At 58.0% G+C, this 15,154-nt stretch overlaps 2 protein-coding genes across 4 annotated transcripts; one reads left to right on the top strand and one right to left on the bottom strand.

The window, feature by feature from the left end:
* Positions 1 to 842: 842 nt before the first annotated feature.
* On the bottom strand, positions 843 to 6,459 carry FEM1B (fem-1 homolog B). 2 transcript variants are annotated; one of them, XM_082290943.1, is made up of 2 exons: positions 6,100 to 6,459; positions 843 to 3,827 (listed from the first exon to the last, which is right to left on the bottom strand). In XM_082290943.1, exons 1-2 carry the CDS (start codon positions 6,345 to 6,347, stop codon positions 2,192 to 2,194), a joined length of 1,884 nt encoding a protein of 627 aa, XP_082147069.1. In that variant the 5' UTR covers positions 6,348 to 6,459; the 3' UTR covers positions 843 to 2,191. The 2 variants fall into 2 exon arrangements, with proteins under 2 accessions (XP_082147069.1, XP_082147070.1); XM_082290944.1 differs by having other exon boundaries at positions 6,331 to 6,424.
* A 2,364-nt stretch (positions 6,460 to 8,823) lies between these two features.
* On the top strand, positions 8,824 to 15,033 carry CLN6 (CLN6 transmembrane ER protein). Of its 2 annotated transcripts, none has more exons than XM_082290961.1 (7): positions 8,824 to 9,030; positions 9,981 to 10,095; positions 10,627 to 10,725; positions 12,187 to 12,375; positions 12,484 to 12,539; positions 13,357 to 13,479; positions 14,736 to 15,033. In XM_082290961.1, exons 1-7 carry the CDS (start codon positions 8,948 to 8,950, stop codon positions 15,022 to 15,024), a joined length of 954 nt encoding a protein of 317 aa, XP_082147087.1. In that variant the 5' UTR covers positions 8,824 to 8,947; the 3' UTR covers positions 15,025 to 15,033. The 2 variants fall into 2 exon arrangements, with proteins under 2 accessions (XP_082147087.1, XP_082147086.1); XM_082290960.1 differs by having other exon boundaries at positions 12,160 to 12,375.
* The last annotated feature ends 121 nt before the right edge of the window (positions 15,034 to 15,154 follow it).

Genomic DNA, 15,154 nt, shown 5'->3' with positions numbered 1-15,154 from the left:
CCTGCTCAGATATTCCCAAGGAAGCAGCGGGAATGCCGGATTTCCAGGCACCTCAGGAAGCGAGGGCGGGGTTTGAGCGCGGCTGTCCCCAGCCCCCGGGTGGCTCTGCCCCTCTGGATCCCTCGGGATTCCAAGGCCTGGCTCAGCTCCCAGCCCGGCCTGGGCTCAGCTGGGCCGGGTTTATTTCTGCCTCTCCCGGAGCTCTCCCAGCACTGATCCCACTCCATCAACAACATCCCAACCCCGGGCACCACCCGGCTCCTCCCGGCACGGGGACCTTGCTCCGTGCTTTTCCCAGGGAAAACAGCACCTGGAGGCTCCAAGGAATTTCATCAGGAGCTTTAAGTAACAGTGAGCAAGGGCAAGCTCCAATGCTTGGAAAGAAAATTCCAGATCATGGAGAAGGTCCTGGGATTCCAAAGGCTGGGATGGACTTTGCTGCATCCACAGGTATTCCCTCTCCTTTGCCAAGAGCTTTTGGTGGCACAGGGAAGGTGGCAGGACAGCATTCCATGACACCAGGCAGCAGGAATTCATTGGGAAGCAGGTAACAACGAGGGACACACCTTTCCCATCAGCTGCTCCACCCACAGCACTTCCTCTTGGAAATGCTTGGGAATCAACTGCCAGGAATTTCACAGCTGCTTTGGAATCCTCTCCCCAGGAAAATGACACCTCCCACTCTCCCAAACTGCTCCGACCTGGCCTTGGACAACTCCAGGGATGTGGCAGCCACAGCTTCTCTGGAGAACCTGATCCTCAACCTGATCCTAAAGCTTTTCCCTCGAAGGAGACAGCACCCAGCGCTCAGCCCTGCACAAGAATCAGGAATTCCAAGCAAATTCCACATTCAATGTTTATTTCTTTGTCATACAAATAGAAACGTGTGCCCAAATCTCGCCTGAAAGTTCTACCCGGATTGTTTTTAAAAAACCCCTACGGAACATTCGTTCATCCTGACGGTTAAAAAGCTGCGTGGGAAAGGAACAGAGGTTTCAGGAGCCTGTCCCAACAAGTGACATTTTCCTCTCGGAGCATCTGCCACTTCTCCCAAAGTTCTCAAGCAACAACGTTCCCGTACAATCACTCGCTCATCAGCAAAGAGGTTGATGAGAGGAGAATTTCATAAAAATCAGTTTTAAGAAGAGATTTTCCTACTGGAAGGAGTAAAAACCATGAAAAATCCTCGAGTCCAATTCAGGGAGGCACAGACTCCAATGCTTCTTGGAAAAGCCAGGTTCAAGGAAGACTCTCTTTGGCGACAGACTGCTCCGTTAGGAAGATCCAGCATCTGGAATCCAAGAGTGCAGTTGGACAGACTTTGAGTCAAAGAAAGGTGCGTGTTGAGCGTTGAAACAACAGAAAAAAACCCAAGTTAAAAGCAGTTTGAAATGTTGGGACACACACAAACACCAACTCCCTACCCAGTTTCTAGGGATCATGCATGATGTGTGGATAGGAGCGACGGAGCTACGGAAAAACAAACGATGATTCCGGTTATTTTCGGTCAGCGTGGAAGTTTTTTGTCCATAGGCTATTCAATACTTACTGGAGCAGTGTCAGTGAAGAGCTTGGTAAGAACTGAATTCAGCCCCTCAGAGCTGCATCTCCACCTGCACTTCCTAACGGAGCGTCCCTCGCGTCCGTAGCTGCTGATAACTGCTGCTCAAAAAGGGAATTCCAAATCCAAACACAACTTTTAAAGCGTTACCAACATCTTCAGCACGAACTGAAAGGCATAAAAGCACGGTGAGGTATGAGAGCAACGCACTGTTCTGGGTGTGGACAACTCCACTTTTAACCAACTCCCACAGAATTCCCAATTTTTTTTTTCCCCACCTCACCGCGAGGAGTTTCAATCCAATCTGCGATTCGTGAGTATCGGACACGAAACATTCAACAGGAGTTACCTGGGGGATTCTTTTTATGTTGTTTAGAAAACCAAGAGCTAAAAAGCGACTCTTTTAATCGGAAAAAGAAAGGACCAGAATCTCAAACATCGGATTCAATGACAGGACAACGATGTGGCTTTTGCCGCCCCCGCCCTCCACCATCTCCACCCGAGAACCGCAGCCGCAGACGGAATCCAGAGGAACCCAAAACCAAAGGAATGGAGAAAAACAACTTCATGGACACGGGTGTATTCTGCTGTCGTCCCGGGATAGCACCACCACAAAAGGTTGGACACGGCCTAGTGGAACTGGACAAACTCTTCCAGAGTCCTGGGGATCTGGTTTTGGTAGCTAATGTTGTAGATCCGCACGGCGCGGGCAGCCAGGCACTTGAGACTCAGCTTCATTTGAGTTTTAAGGAGGATTTCGGACACCCCGGTGGTACTTTTATCCAGGGGGGTCTTCTTCTGCTTGTTGGTCATGTCCGTATGGGCACCAGCCTCCACCAGGCTGATGATGATGGAGTGCAACGTCAAGAAGTCGCTGATGGGCCGGTGGTACTGCACGATGATGTGCAGGGGGCTGTTGCCCTCGTTGTCCACGGCGTTGACGTCGGCGCCACAATCCAGCAGGAGCTTGGTGACCAGGGCGTTGGGGAAGCTGCACACGTCATTGGTGTGGAAGTCGTCCACGGGCGTGCCGGAGTTGACGGCGTGGTGCAGCAGGCTGGAGCCGTCGCGCGTGCGCGGGTCCAGGTGGATCAGGTTGTAGATCTGCTTGTTGATGCGGGACTGGTCCTCCTCGCTGCACTGCGTCTTGGTGGAGATGCACACCAGGTAGAGGAAGGTGAAGATGTTGCACTCGTAGTTGTCTGTGGCCGTGTGGATGTCGGCGTCCGGGGTGGTTTTGATGCGGGCCATGCCCTGCTCGATCTCCAGCACGCTGCAGCGCAGGACGCTCTCGATGTCCTTGGCTTTCACGGGCTCGTTCAGGTGGATCATCTGGGAGAAGACCTGAGCGAACCTCAGCAGGTCCTTGTGGGTGTTCCTGTTGCCTTTCTGCCGCAGGTGCAGCGCGTGGAGCCAGAGCTTGATGCACTGCTCGAACTCCATGTTGTCCGCGTAGACCGCGCCACGGTAAATGATGGGGTGGGAGACGTCGATATTGTCCGAGCCCAGGATTCTCTCCCGCACTATGAGGCCTTCCATGTGAAGGGCATCCCTGTCCTGCCTAATGGACTCTAATTCCTGAGGGGTCCTGCACTCCGACCTGTTCCCGTAAGCTTCGATCTGGGGAAGCACCTCCTTCTCGATGACGTTCTCGCTGTCGCGGTACCTCTCCAGCATGGCTAAATATAAATAGTGGTAAGTCTTCAGTATGTCATAGTTCTCCCTGTCATTGGCAAACGAGGCCCCCAGAAGCTCCAGAGCTTCGATCCTGCTCCTCCTGTCGCAGTCGGCGTGAGCCAGCAGCAGCTCCACCACATCGGCCTTGCAGCTCTCGGCGGCCACTTTGAGCGGCGTCATGCCGTGCCCGTTGACCATCATGGCCGCCTTCCACTTGACCAGCTCCCTGACGATCTCCAGGTGGCCGGCCTCGGCGGCGAAGTGCAGGGCGGTGGCCCCGCAGTGGGCCTTGGCGTTGGGGTCGGCGTGCTGCTCCAGGAGGTAGCGCACCACGTCCGTGTGGCCCTTGTAGGCCGCGATCATCAGGCAGGTGTTGTCGTACTTGTTGGCGATGCTGATGTTGGCGTTGTTCTCCACCAGGTACTTCACGATGTCCAGCCGGCCATCGAAGCAGGCCGCCCGCAGCGGCGTCGAGTTGGTCACCGTGGTGTGGTTGACGTTGGCGCCATGGCTCACCAGCAGCTTGACCACCTCGAAGTGGCCGGCCCCGGCCGCGCACCACAGCGCGGTGGCCCCGTCGATGACGAAGCTGGGAACGGGAGAACAAGGACAGGGAATTAGGGAATTTTGCTCTTCCAAAAGCATCCCACACCCAGCCACCAACAGGTATTTTACAGCCTGCCCATTCCTGGATTTCAAGGAACTCGCCGGGATCGGCACGGCCAAGGAATGAGGCTGACGGAGCACACGGAGCTCCCGAGGGAAGGAGCGCTGGAAGTTGGAGCTTCAAAGCAGCCAAAGGGTTTGGCCACCTTGAAGATCCCATTTACAAACTCCAGCCTCAGCTTAGGGAGGCCTGGGAAGAAGAGTTCTAAAATTATCACTTCAGTGCCACAAAGTGACATGTTAAAGGTCAACAGAAAGCTTAAAATGGGTATTTTGACACCAAAAAACCCCCAGATTTAGACACCAACAACAGCCCTGGCAGCAAAACTGGCTTCAAAATTTCTGATCACCTCCCCTGTTCCCTCTCCCTGAGCTGCAGATCCACCAGCGCTTCCGTGTTCGAGATCCCACACCGGGCACCGGCGCGGCAGCCTGGTGACACAAACAGAACCTCAGGAAGAAAATAAACCCTAGAAAAGCAGAAGTTCTGAGCTGGCTGTTCCACAGATCTGTGTCACACGGCGGCCTCGCAGACAACGGGGAAATGAGGGGACAGATCCCTCCTTTTCAGCTGATTTCATTCCCCAACCCAGTGGACAAAATAAAGGATTTGTCCTTCCCATTCCCTGTTTTTTGAAGGATTTTATGAAGAAACAGGCAGTGGTCATACACCCTCAAGGCACGCCCCAAACACACAGGAAGGACAAATATTTCCATGTGCCCAAACAGCCACATTCCCCAGAGTTAAAATATCATAAAAGTTCACCTTAAATTTCACTTTCACAGTGATTTTTAATCAATTGGTGAAGTTCTTGTACCAAAACAGCAACAGCCGTGGCTGTTTGCAAATCCAGCACCTCCAGAGGCTCTTTAAGATTGCGGACAGAACTCCCAGTAAGAAGTTCCTGATTTTTGTAAATGACCCCACTACAATATTTCCGTATTAAAGCAGCGGGAGAGTCAGGAGAGAGGATTTGTTAACGAGCACGAGGTGATCTGTTGGCGTGCTGAGGTTCCAAGTGAAAAGCCCAAAGGCGAGGAGCTCCTGAGCCACCTTATCTGAGGCACAACCATCCCTGGGGATCACACGGGCTCTCCTCTCCTCCTCTCCAGTGCATCCATTGTGCCTCAGACAACTTCTCCTTTCATCTGTGCCAGGCACGGCCTCTGGAAAACACACCCCCACCCCAGCCAGGCAAAAATCCAGCGGCAGAGCATGTGCTGCCTTTCCTCCAGCTGCATTCAGGGCAAAGCTCACCCCAGGAATTCTCAAGCTGCTTCTGCTCGGGAAAAAAATTAACAGCTGGGAGGGAAAAGGAAGGAATAAAAATCAAACCACGCAGGGAAGGGGTTCTGCATGTAAAAATGTGAGAACCCCTCCCCGATGCCACTGTCACCTGCAGCAGCAAAAATGTCCCAGAAAAGCCACTGTGGCCCAGCAGAGCCTCTCTGGGCTGTGGTGAATATTATCCTGTCCACAGCTTCAGGTGGGGAATTCCTAAATGGAAAAGGCTCGTAAAGCGTCGGGTGGGATCTCCAACCACACGGACATTTTTATCACAAAATCACCAAACTGTGACCTCATTGTGGTCTCCAACACCCACACGATGTTCAGGTGTGGATGTAACGAATTCACTTCTAAAAACAGCAGAAAGGAGGGCCTCCCCTCTGTGCCTGGGAAAATCAGGGAACAGATCCTCCTGGAAATCTGCTGAGGCCCAGGGAGGGCAGGGAAGTGGTCACAGATCACGGAACAGCCGGGGCTGGAAGGGACCCACAAGGACCATCGAGTCACAGAATACAGAGCTGGAAGGGACCCACAAGGACCATCAGGTCACGGAATACTCTGAGTTGGGAAGAACCCACAAGGATCCATCAAGTCAGGGAATAGTCCGAGTTGGAAGAGATGCACAAGGTCCACCAAGTCACAGAAGAGCCTGAGTTGAAAGAGGGACACAAGCACCACCAAGTCCCAGAACGCTGAGCTGGAAGGACCCCGCAAGGACCATCAGGTCACGGAACACTCCGAGCTGGAGAGGGCTCCCAAGCCGCACCAAGCCGCAGAGCAGCGCGAGCCGCAAGAGGCCCGCACGGCCCTCCCAGCCCCGCTCTCCCGGAGCGGGCTCCCCTCAGCCCAGGCCCTGCCCGCCCCGCCGTGGCCGCGCCCGGGGCTGTCCCAGCCGGGCCACACGTACCCGTCGAAGCGGACGGTGCCGGTCTGCTGCGTGTGGACGCGGTAGTGCTCGAGCAGCAGCCGCACCACCTTGGCGTGCCCGTTGCGGGCGGCGATGATGAGCGGCGTGGAGCGCTGCCCGCCGTGCTGGCTCACGTAGCCCAGCAGGTACTTGATGTCGCTCTCGGAGCGGTTCAGCAGCAGCGCGGCCAAGGTGAGCACGCGGCCCTCGCTGGCCGCCTTGTACACGTACCCCGCCAGCCCCTCCATGGCCGCCTCCGCCTCCGCGCGGCCCCGCCGCCCGCAACGGCCCCGCTCGGGCCGGCCCGGCTCTGCCCCGGCCCGCTCCGTCCTGGCGCGGCGCCCCGCGGGGCGCACATGCGGCCGCCCCGGGGCCAGCCGCCCCCCGCGCCGCGCCGGCCCCGGCGGGAGCGCAGCCGCGGCCCGGCAGAAGGCGCGGCCCCCCCGCCCGGAGCGCGGGCCCGGCCGGCACCGCCGCGCTCCGCCCCGGAACCGCTCCGCAGCGCCGCGCCCCCACAGCGGGGCCGCCCGGCAACAGCGGCCGAGCGCGGCCGTTCCGGCGCTCGCGGTGACGGGATCCCAAAAATAACGAGGCTGGAAAAGCGCTCCAGAGCATGGAGGCCAAGGCAGCACCGCCAGGACATCGCCGAGCCTGTCCCCAAGCGCCACAGCGAGCAATAAAACACAGTAACACAGACAACTGCTAGGCCGCACGTGTCACTGCCTCAGCTTTTAATCCGCATTTCCACTGCACGATCACTGCGGTTGGAAAAGACCTCCAAGGCCATCGAGTCCAAAATGTGTCAATCCCCACCTTGTCACCAGCCCAGAGCACTGAGTGCCACGTGAGGCCTTCCTAAGACACCTCCAGGCACAGGAACTCCAAACCTCCCTGGGCAGCCCCTGCCAAGGCCTGGCCACCCTTTCCATGGAGAAATTCCTCCTGATGTCCAACCTAAATCCAACGTGAACCTCAGCTGGTGCAGTTTAAGACAATGTCTTCTAATCCCATCCCCTGTTCCCTGGGAGCAGAGCCCAACCCTCCCTGGCTGCCCCCTCCTGTCAGGGAGGTGTGGAGAGCGAGGGTGGGGTGCGTTGGGTTGGGCTGGAATTTATTCAACTGGATTAGGCTGGGCCGGGCTGGGCTCAGCTGGACTGGGTCGGGCTGAGCTGGCTGAGCAGGGTTTAGTTGGGCTGGGTTGGTTGGGTTGGGCTGCCTTTGGTTCAATTTGGGTTTTTCAAGCCAGACCAGCAGTTCCCATCACCTCGGCCATGCCCTCACCCCACCCAGCCCGTGGTGCCCGTCCCCAGCACACGCAGGACCCTCACCTCTGGTTTTGGGGACACCATCACCTTGTCACACACCTGTCACCTCAACCCCCTGCTGGGCCACCTTCCCTGGCTGCTGGCAGCCCTTTCGGAGGTGCCCCATGCCAGGATGGCCACACGAGCCACCGGCAGTAAGGGGACACCACCCTGGGCCCTGTCTGCCGCCCCATTGTCCTGTGGGGGATCCGGTCTCAGCCCCATTAATTGTTAATTTGGAGTCCTGCAACCGGAGCCGCAGCTCTTTGTGGGATGTGCATTATTCATGGATCAGCAGCCAGAGCCCAGGGGACACGAGGGGACACGAGGCAGGCTGTGGTCAGCCCTGGCTCCCATGTTCAGAGCCACGTACCCGTGTCAGGCACAGGGCGACAAGCAGGGTCCTGGTAAGATTAAGTGGAACCTGGCTCCGTTATCTCGATTATCTCCTCCACTTTCCAGGGATACCTTTCCCAGGTGCCACCCGTGTTCCGCTGCCACTGCTCCTCGTGAGGGACCAAAATCTCAGTTCTGCTGGTTCTGGGAGCCCCCTCAGCTCCAGTGGGACCAACTCCCGGAATTCCAGGCCAAAATTCCTCAGTGGAAGGCTGAGGCACAGCTCCCAGTGATTGTCCTGTTACCATTCCACGTCACACTGTGCACATCCAAGGGAACGGGGACAGGGAGTGGTCACACAGAGCTCCCATCCCAGGGATGCTGGAGCCTCCGTGTCCAAACCAAGCCCTCGAGCTGCCCAGGAGCCAAAGGGGTTTGGTGCCTCCAACCTTCTTTACTTGAAGGTGGTGAGGCCCTGGCCGTAGCTGCCACATCCCTGCACGTGTCCAAGGCCAGGCTGGATGGGGCTTGGAGCACCCTGGGATAGCCCTGGGGGAATGTCACTGCCCCTGGTAGGATGCAGCTTCCGGTTCAGACCCAAAAATCCCAGGGAGCACAAATTTAGTCCCGAAGGGTGCAAATCCCTCCCTGCCTCCCTTCCCCTGCCTGTGAGCCACCCCAGCCAGATGGATTTATCCAGCCAAAACCGGGAGCAGGGAACAGAGCGGGGCCCCACTGTCCATGCGCTTTGTGCCGTGATCCAGGGACATGGAAACTCGGGAAAACCAGCGTTCGCTCGCGGCCACCAGCCAGATCCACGGGGAGCTCCACTCCTCATTCCCACTGCACGGAACGCCCTGAGCGTTCCCTGCCAGCCTCTCCCCGCACTGATCCCAGTCCCGGCACGGGGCCGCGCATCAGAGCCGGGGGCTCCCCACGCCCGGCACACACGGGGTTAAAGGCCGGCCGCCGCTCTCCCGGCGCTGGGGGCGGCGGGGCCGGGCCGGGAGCGCTGCAGGAGCGGGGCCCGCGCTGCTCCCGCCCCGGGGCGGGCTCGGGGCCGCCCCCGCGCAGCCGCCGCTGCTCCGCGGGCCGGGCCGGGAGCGGGAGCGGGAGCGGGGAGCGGCACCGGCAGCGCCGCCGACACCGGCACCGGCAGCGGCAGCGGCAGCGGCTCCGGGAGCGGGGCCGGAGCCCCGGCCGGGCTCATGCAGGGCTCGGCGCGGCGCCGGCCGTTCCCGGCCGCGGCCCCGGGGTCCCCCCCGCCCGCCGGGCCGCTCTACCCGGGCAGGTGAGCGCGGCCGGGGCTCGGGGGGGCTGGGAACGGGAAAATCCGCCCCTCATTCCCTGCGGATCCTCACCCCATTCGTCCCCCCGGCTCACCCTGCCCCGCGGCCGCAGGACAGCCCAGCCCCATCCCGGGTACCACCGCGGCCGGGATGCGGCGGGGTCCGGGGCATCCTCAGGGTCGGAGTCCCCCAAGGTTCCCCCACTCGGCTTTGTCCAGGACATCCCGGCTTACCTGGGTTGTTCCAGCCGATCCAGGGTTTGACAGCCTCTTCCAGGGAGCCGCAGCATTCCCAGCTCACCCAGGGTACCCCATCCTCACCCTCCAGCTCTCAGGGTTCATTGAACCGTCCCAGAATGGTTTGGGGTGGAAGGGACCCTAAAGATCCTCTCGTTCCATGGGCAGGGACACCTTCCATGGCCTTTGGACCATGGCTCAGGCAGCCCAAGCCCGAGGCTCATCCCGCTGATCCCGTTCTGGTCTCGGCACCAGGAGAGCGATCGATCCGCTTTTCCTGGAGGGACGGGAAGGTGCTGGAGAGGTATTTCATGGAAAGGCTCCAGCGGGGTTGGATCTGGCCTCTGCAGAGGCAGAGGATGTTCGGGGCAGGAGCTGAAGGTGATGGTGCATCCCGAGCATCCCGGTGCTGGAATTCCACCGGGCATGGCTGCATTTTTAGCACTCAGCTCAACTCCTGGGAGTTGGGATTTTGCTTCATCATGCAAAAGTTAAAAATAGTTGCACTTCGTTCAGCACTTTTCACCTTGCTGAAGAGACCAGGAAGAGTCTTCCCACAGGGACGGGTCAGGGATGGCAACAGCTCCGTGCTCCTCTGTCCTGCCTGCTCCTCAGCTTGGTTATCCCGCAGATCCCAGAGCCAGGGAAGCACAGGATAACAGCTCTGCCTCCTCCCAGAGCTGCTCCACAGCTTCGTGTCCCTCTGTCCCCTCCAGGCACGGGGCGGTGAAGGCTGAGGACACCTTCAAGACGTCCCCGTTCCACCTGGACCTGTGGTTCTACTTCACCCTGCAGAACTGGGTGCTGGATTTCGGGCGCCCCATTGCCATGGTGAGTGAGGGCACAGGGCCAGGCGGTCCCCAGGGCTGTCCCTGTCCTGGAGGAGCTGGGACCCTGTTCTGGTGTCACTGGGGCCGAGCCAGCCCCAGTCTCCCGGGAATCCTGTTCCCTGTTCTCTCTCCACACCTTTGTTTTCACACCGAAAGGGACCTGGGAGGTTCCTCCTGCTCTTCCCTGTTCCTTGCCTGGATCCCAGAGCTTCCAGCTGGAGCAGGCAGAAATGGCCGTTCCATTTAAATGGAATTTTTCTAGCTGGAAGCCAGCAGGAGGTTCGGGAAGATCCACAGCTGCAGGATCCCAAATGCCTTCCTTGGCCCCACAGCTTTCCAGCACCGGGCAGGGATAGGAGTGAAAACTTCCAGAGGGTGGTTTTTGGGAAGTTTGCTCCAAGAAGAGCTGCCCAGCTTGGTCCCTACCAGCCCCCTGAAAGTCAGCTGACCATTCCCAAGCAATCCAGATGGTCTCCCTCTCCCTGTCCCTCACCCATAATCATGGATGTCCTGCTCTTCCCTCTCTCCTCAGATTATCCTCCCTCTGGAATGGTTTCCTCTGAACAAGCCCAGTGCTGGGGATTATTTCCACATGGCTTACAACGTTATCACACCCTTCCTGCTGCTGAAGGTAACTCTGGGAATGTTCAGGCCTTTCCCAGTCCCAGTTTTGCAAAGGTTCTGAGGTTTTTAGGATGTTGCTTATTCCCAAACTCCTGCCAGCGAGGAGGAATTCCCCACTCCGGGAAGGATTTGTGATGCCACCTTTTAAAGAGCACCTGGACACCCCTCAATTTCCTGCATATCCAAAGCAAATCATTCCCCCCTGGAATTCTGGCTCCAGGAGGAGTCAGAGCCCTTCTCCCAAATGATATTTTTAGGACAACATCCATCCTTGGCTTCAAAGACAGCTGGAAGTGGAGTGGATTTTTTAAATTGTTCAGGGCTTAATTACACTTGGTCTTTGACACTGGAATTGTGGCTGGAGCTGGAATTTATCTGGCTCCAGCTGCCAACCTCTGGATCCCATAAACCATTCATGAGGTTAAGTTCTGTCAGATCGTTAGGAACCTTTCCCTGTGAAACACTTAGGAGAAAGCAATTATAAATATATTTTAACCCTCATTAGCTGGGAATTGAATTATGGCCTGAGACAGAAACGATTCTCTCCCGAGATTCTGGGAGACTTTAAACGCTGCTGGAAAAATGGGAATATCCAGGATGTGGGAGCTGGCCCTTCCCAGGTGATTTCTGCAGGCTGGGGGCTCCATTTGCTGCCTGGGAGCTCAGCACCAGGGGCTCATCCACAGAAGAATTCCAGTGGTTATTTGGGATGCGTTTCCCTGGATGTGTCCCACCCTCCAGGACCTTGTGCTCTCCTTGGCCTCCGGTGACGTCCGTGCCGCAGTCACGGGGAAAGGGAAAGTTAAGCCTCAAAATTAAACACAAATAAGGAGCTTTTCCCTGCCTGGGGAGGGCTGCAAAGCTGATTTAGGGACGGGGGGGCCTGGCTGATCCCAATGCTGGGACAATCCCAAACCCCTGGAGCTGGGATCTGGGTTGGGAGAGCTTCCCTGCTTTGCAGGCTGAGTGTGGAGCTGCTTCCTGGAATTCCTGCTCCTGTTGCAAGGCTTGTCCCAGGCCATGAGCCAGCCTGGGATGGGGCAGGGAGAGCCCAGCACGGGAGGTGCTGCCCAAAAAGTGGCCCCAGCTGGTTTTGTGGCACCCAGCTCCTCCTGGCTGTGGGGTCAAACACAGCTCGTCCCGTAGGAGCTGAATGCCATTCCCTCGGGAAGAAAGTGAAAAGAGCCCCAAAACGTTCACTTGGAGAATCCTGGAGTGTCGGGAAGGGGAGGGAAGCGTGAGGACAGAGTGTGCTGGAGGCTCTCCTGCCACTGGAGGGCACATCCAACCTTCCGATCCTCTCCAGAGCTGGGAAAGCCACGGCCTTTCCTCCCTCATTTATGGGTTTTGCTCATTTATGATCAAAAAACTGCTCTGAGTGCTCTGGCAGAGGCACCAAAGCCCCAAAACTCGGCTGCCGTGTCCCTGCTTCCCCCTCCAGCCGCTCACCCCCTCCCTGTGCCTCCAGCTCATCGAGAGGTCCCCCAAAACCCTGCCCAGGTCCATGGTCTACGTCAGCATCATCACCTTCGTGATGGGCGCCAGCATCCACCTGGTGGGAGACTCGGTGAACCACCGGCTCATCTTCAGCGGGTACCAGCACCACCTGTCCGTCAGGGAGAACCCCATCATCAGGAACCTCAAGCCTGAGACCCTGGTAAGAGGCTGGGCTGGGCTGGGCTGGGCTGGGAGGATGCAGCTGCTGAAAGGTGGAATCGCCGTGCTCGTTGCTAACCCCACGTTTAACCCCTGTGCCCTGCTGCAGATCGACTCCTTCGAGCTGCTCTACTACTACGACGAGTATTTGGGGCACTCCATGTGGTGAGTGATTCCCAGCAAGTCCAGAGGGCCTGGGGCGGCGCAGGGGGAAGGGCAGAGCACGGCTTAAAGGGGGGAAAAACAGGAGCCAAAGCTGGCTGGGGATAAAGTTCCACTGGCCAGGGGGATTAGAGTGGATCTGGGCCCTGGAAAATCCCCTCTGGTCAGGGATATTTCTGGGATGGGGCAGCTGTAGGGCCAGAAAACAGCTGGTCCTTCAGGGGGTGTCCAGGTGGAGTGAAGGTTCCTCTGGCTGCCACCACCCCCAGCTGTGCCCCAAACACCCTGAGACCCCAGGAAGGCCTGGCTGTGCCTTGATCCGCTGCCAGGAAATCCCAGGGCTGCTCAGAGCACAGGGAAGTCTCTCCCCATCAGGCTTTCCTGGCTGCCTTGCTGTTCCTCGAGTGCTGTGAAGGGAGAAACCCCGTTGTTCTAAAGGAAAAAAGGCCTCGGGGGGGTTTTGCTCCATGTCCTGCTGTCCTGCAGGACCCAGCATGGGGCTCCCAGAGCCGGGGAAGGGAACAACTGGAATTGTTCAGGGTAGCACTGGAGCCCAGCATTTGCCCTGATCAGCAAACTGGGGCTTTTCCTGCCAGAGCCTGGGAGTTCTCCTGATCTGCAGGAGCACTGGGAGCAGCCAGGACAGAGGCAGCCCTCAGCAGGCCCTTTGTGTCTCAGAGCACGAGATTCCCCTGCTGCTCCATCCCCAGATGACTCCCCAGGCTCAGCACAGGAGTTGCTCTGGGTGTGGGTTGGATTTGGGGGGGGTTCAGCCCCATTCCAGGCTCCCCCCAGCGCTGGGAATTGTTGATCCTTGCAGGTACATCCCGTTTTTCCTGATCCTGTTCATCTATTTCACCGGCTGCTTCACCCCCGTGGCAGAGCAGAGCAGGATGCCCGTGGCTGCCGTGCTCCTCATGGGGCCCAGCAGCCTCTACTACTGGTGAGTGGCTCCTGTCCCCTCTGCGTGAGGAGGGAACCCCCCAGGGACAGCCAGGAGTATCCTGGGAATACCCCCGGGAGAGCTTCTCCATTCCCCGGGGTTCCCCAGGGCTCTGCAGGGCTGGAAAATCAAATTAAACCTTATGGACATTTGTAGCCACTTCAATCTCTGGAAGCTGGGACAGAGCCAGGGCCACCCAGGACAGCGCCAGGGCCACCCAGGACAATCCAGGGTCACCCAGGACAACCCCAGAGCCACCCAGGACAATCCAGGGCCACCCAGCCGGATTCCTGTCCATGTCTGGGGGTTCCTGCAGCCACAGCTGCTGTTGCTGGCCCCACTGCAGTGCCGGCTCTGCTCTCGGGCCGTTCCGTGGCGATTTTGGGGCGGTCCCCAGGTGCCTGCAGTGCTCCCACTTGTCCCAGCGGGTTGGGGGCAGTGGGGACGCCCCTGGCAGCTCCCCGGGGGTGCTCAGGCGCTGCCTCCTCTCTCTCTGCCGTGGCCTCAGGAGCGAGGCTGATCCAGTTCCCATTTCCCATTTCCAGCAGCCTCTACCCCCTGCTGAGGCAGCTTTCCCACAGGAAATTCCTTTGGGAGACTCAGAATCAGCCGGGTGATTTGGTCAGCTCCCCTGCACTTCCTTTGGATGGATCAAGGTGGATCTCTCTGGGGTTGGAGAGCCGGGAGCGCAATTCCTCCTTCCCCTGCTGCCTCCCAGGCAGGGCAGAGCACAGGGGAATTCCCCGCTCCGGGAAGGATTTGTGATGCTGCTTTTTAAAGAGCACCTGGACACACCTCAGCTTCCTGCATATCCAAAGCAAATCCCTTCCCCCTGGAATTCTGGCTCCAGGAGGAGTCAGAGCCCTTCTCCCAGACAGTATTTTTAGGACAACATCCATCCTTGGCTTTAAAGACAGCTGGAAGTGGAGTGGATTTTCCATTCCCCAGCAGTGGATTTGGGGCTAAATGAGCACAAGATCCCCAAATTGGAGCCTGAATCCGGCTCTGGCTCTGCCTTGGAGCATCCCAGCCACAAACTGAGCCCAGCAGCTTCTCCCGTCTGGGAATGCTTCCCCTGTATCCATGCTCTTCCCAAGGCCACAGCTCAGGTCTTCAGTTCCTGATAAGGAATGTGAAAATAAATCAGGGAGAGGAAGCAGCACAGCTTTGTCGGGATGAGGAGCAGATGCCAGGGAAGCTGGGAATGCTGCTCTCCCTGCTCCCCCGGGGTCACCAGAGGTGCTTTTCCTCGGCAGGTACCTGGTGACAGAGGGCCAGATCTTCATCCTCTACATCTTCACCTTCTTCGCCATGATGGCTTTGGTGATGCACCAGAAGCGGAAGGGGCTGGTGCTGGACAGCAACGGGCTCTTCCTCTTCTACTCCTTCATCATCGCCCTGCTCCTCATCGCGGGCTGGGTGGGGTGGCTCTGGAACGACAAAATCCTCAGGAAGAAATACCCCGGCGTGATCTACATCCCCGAGCCCTGGGCCTTCTACACGCTGCACATGAGCAACCTCCACGCGGCCAGGGAGAGCTTCTGAGTTTTGATATTTGAGAGGGGTTTGGAAAGGGGAGGGGAGGGGGGCAATAGAACTCTAGTTTTTCTAATGTAGATTGATGTATTTCGAATAAATTCCTGACCAGCGGTAGCTGCTGTGTCATGACTCCGGG

Source organism: Coloeus monedula (assembly GCF_965178545.1).
Source record: "Coloeus monedula genome assembly, chromosome: 14".
Classification (NCBI taxonomy): domain Eukaryota; kingdom Metazoa; phylum Chordata; class Aves; order Passeriformes; family Corvidae; genus Coloeus; species Coloeus monedula.
Note: the sequence above shows the minus strand (reverse complement) of the source record. Positions and strands in the feature narration are given on the sequence as shown.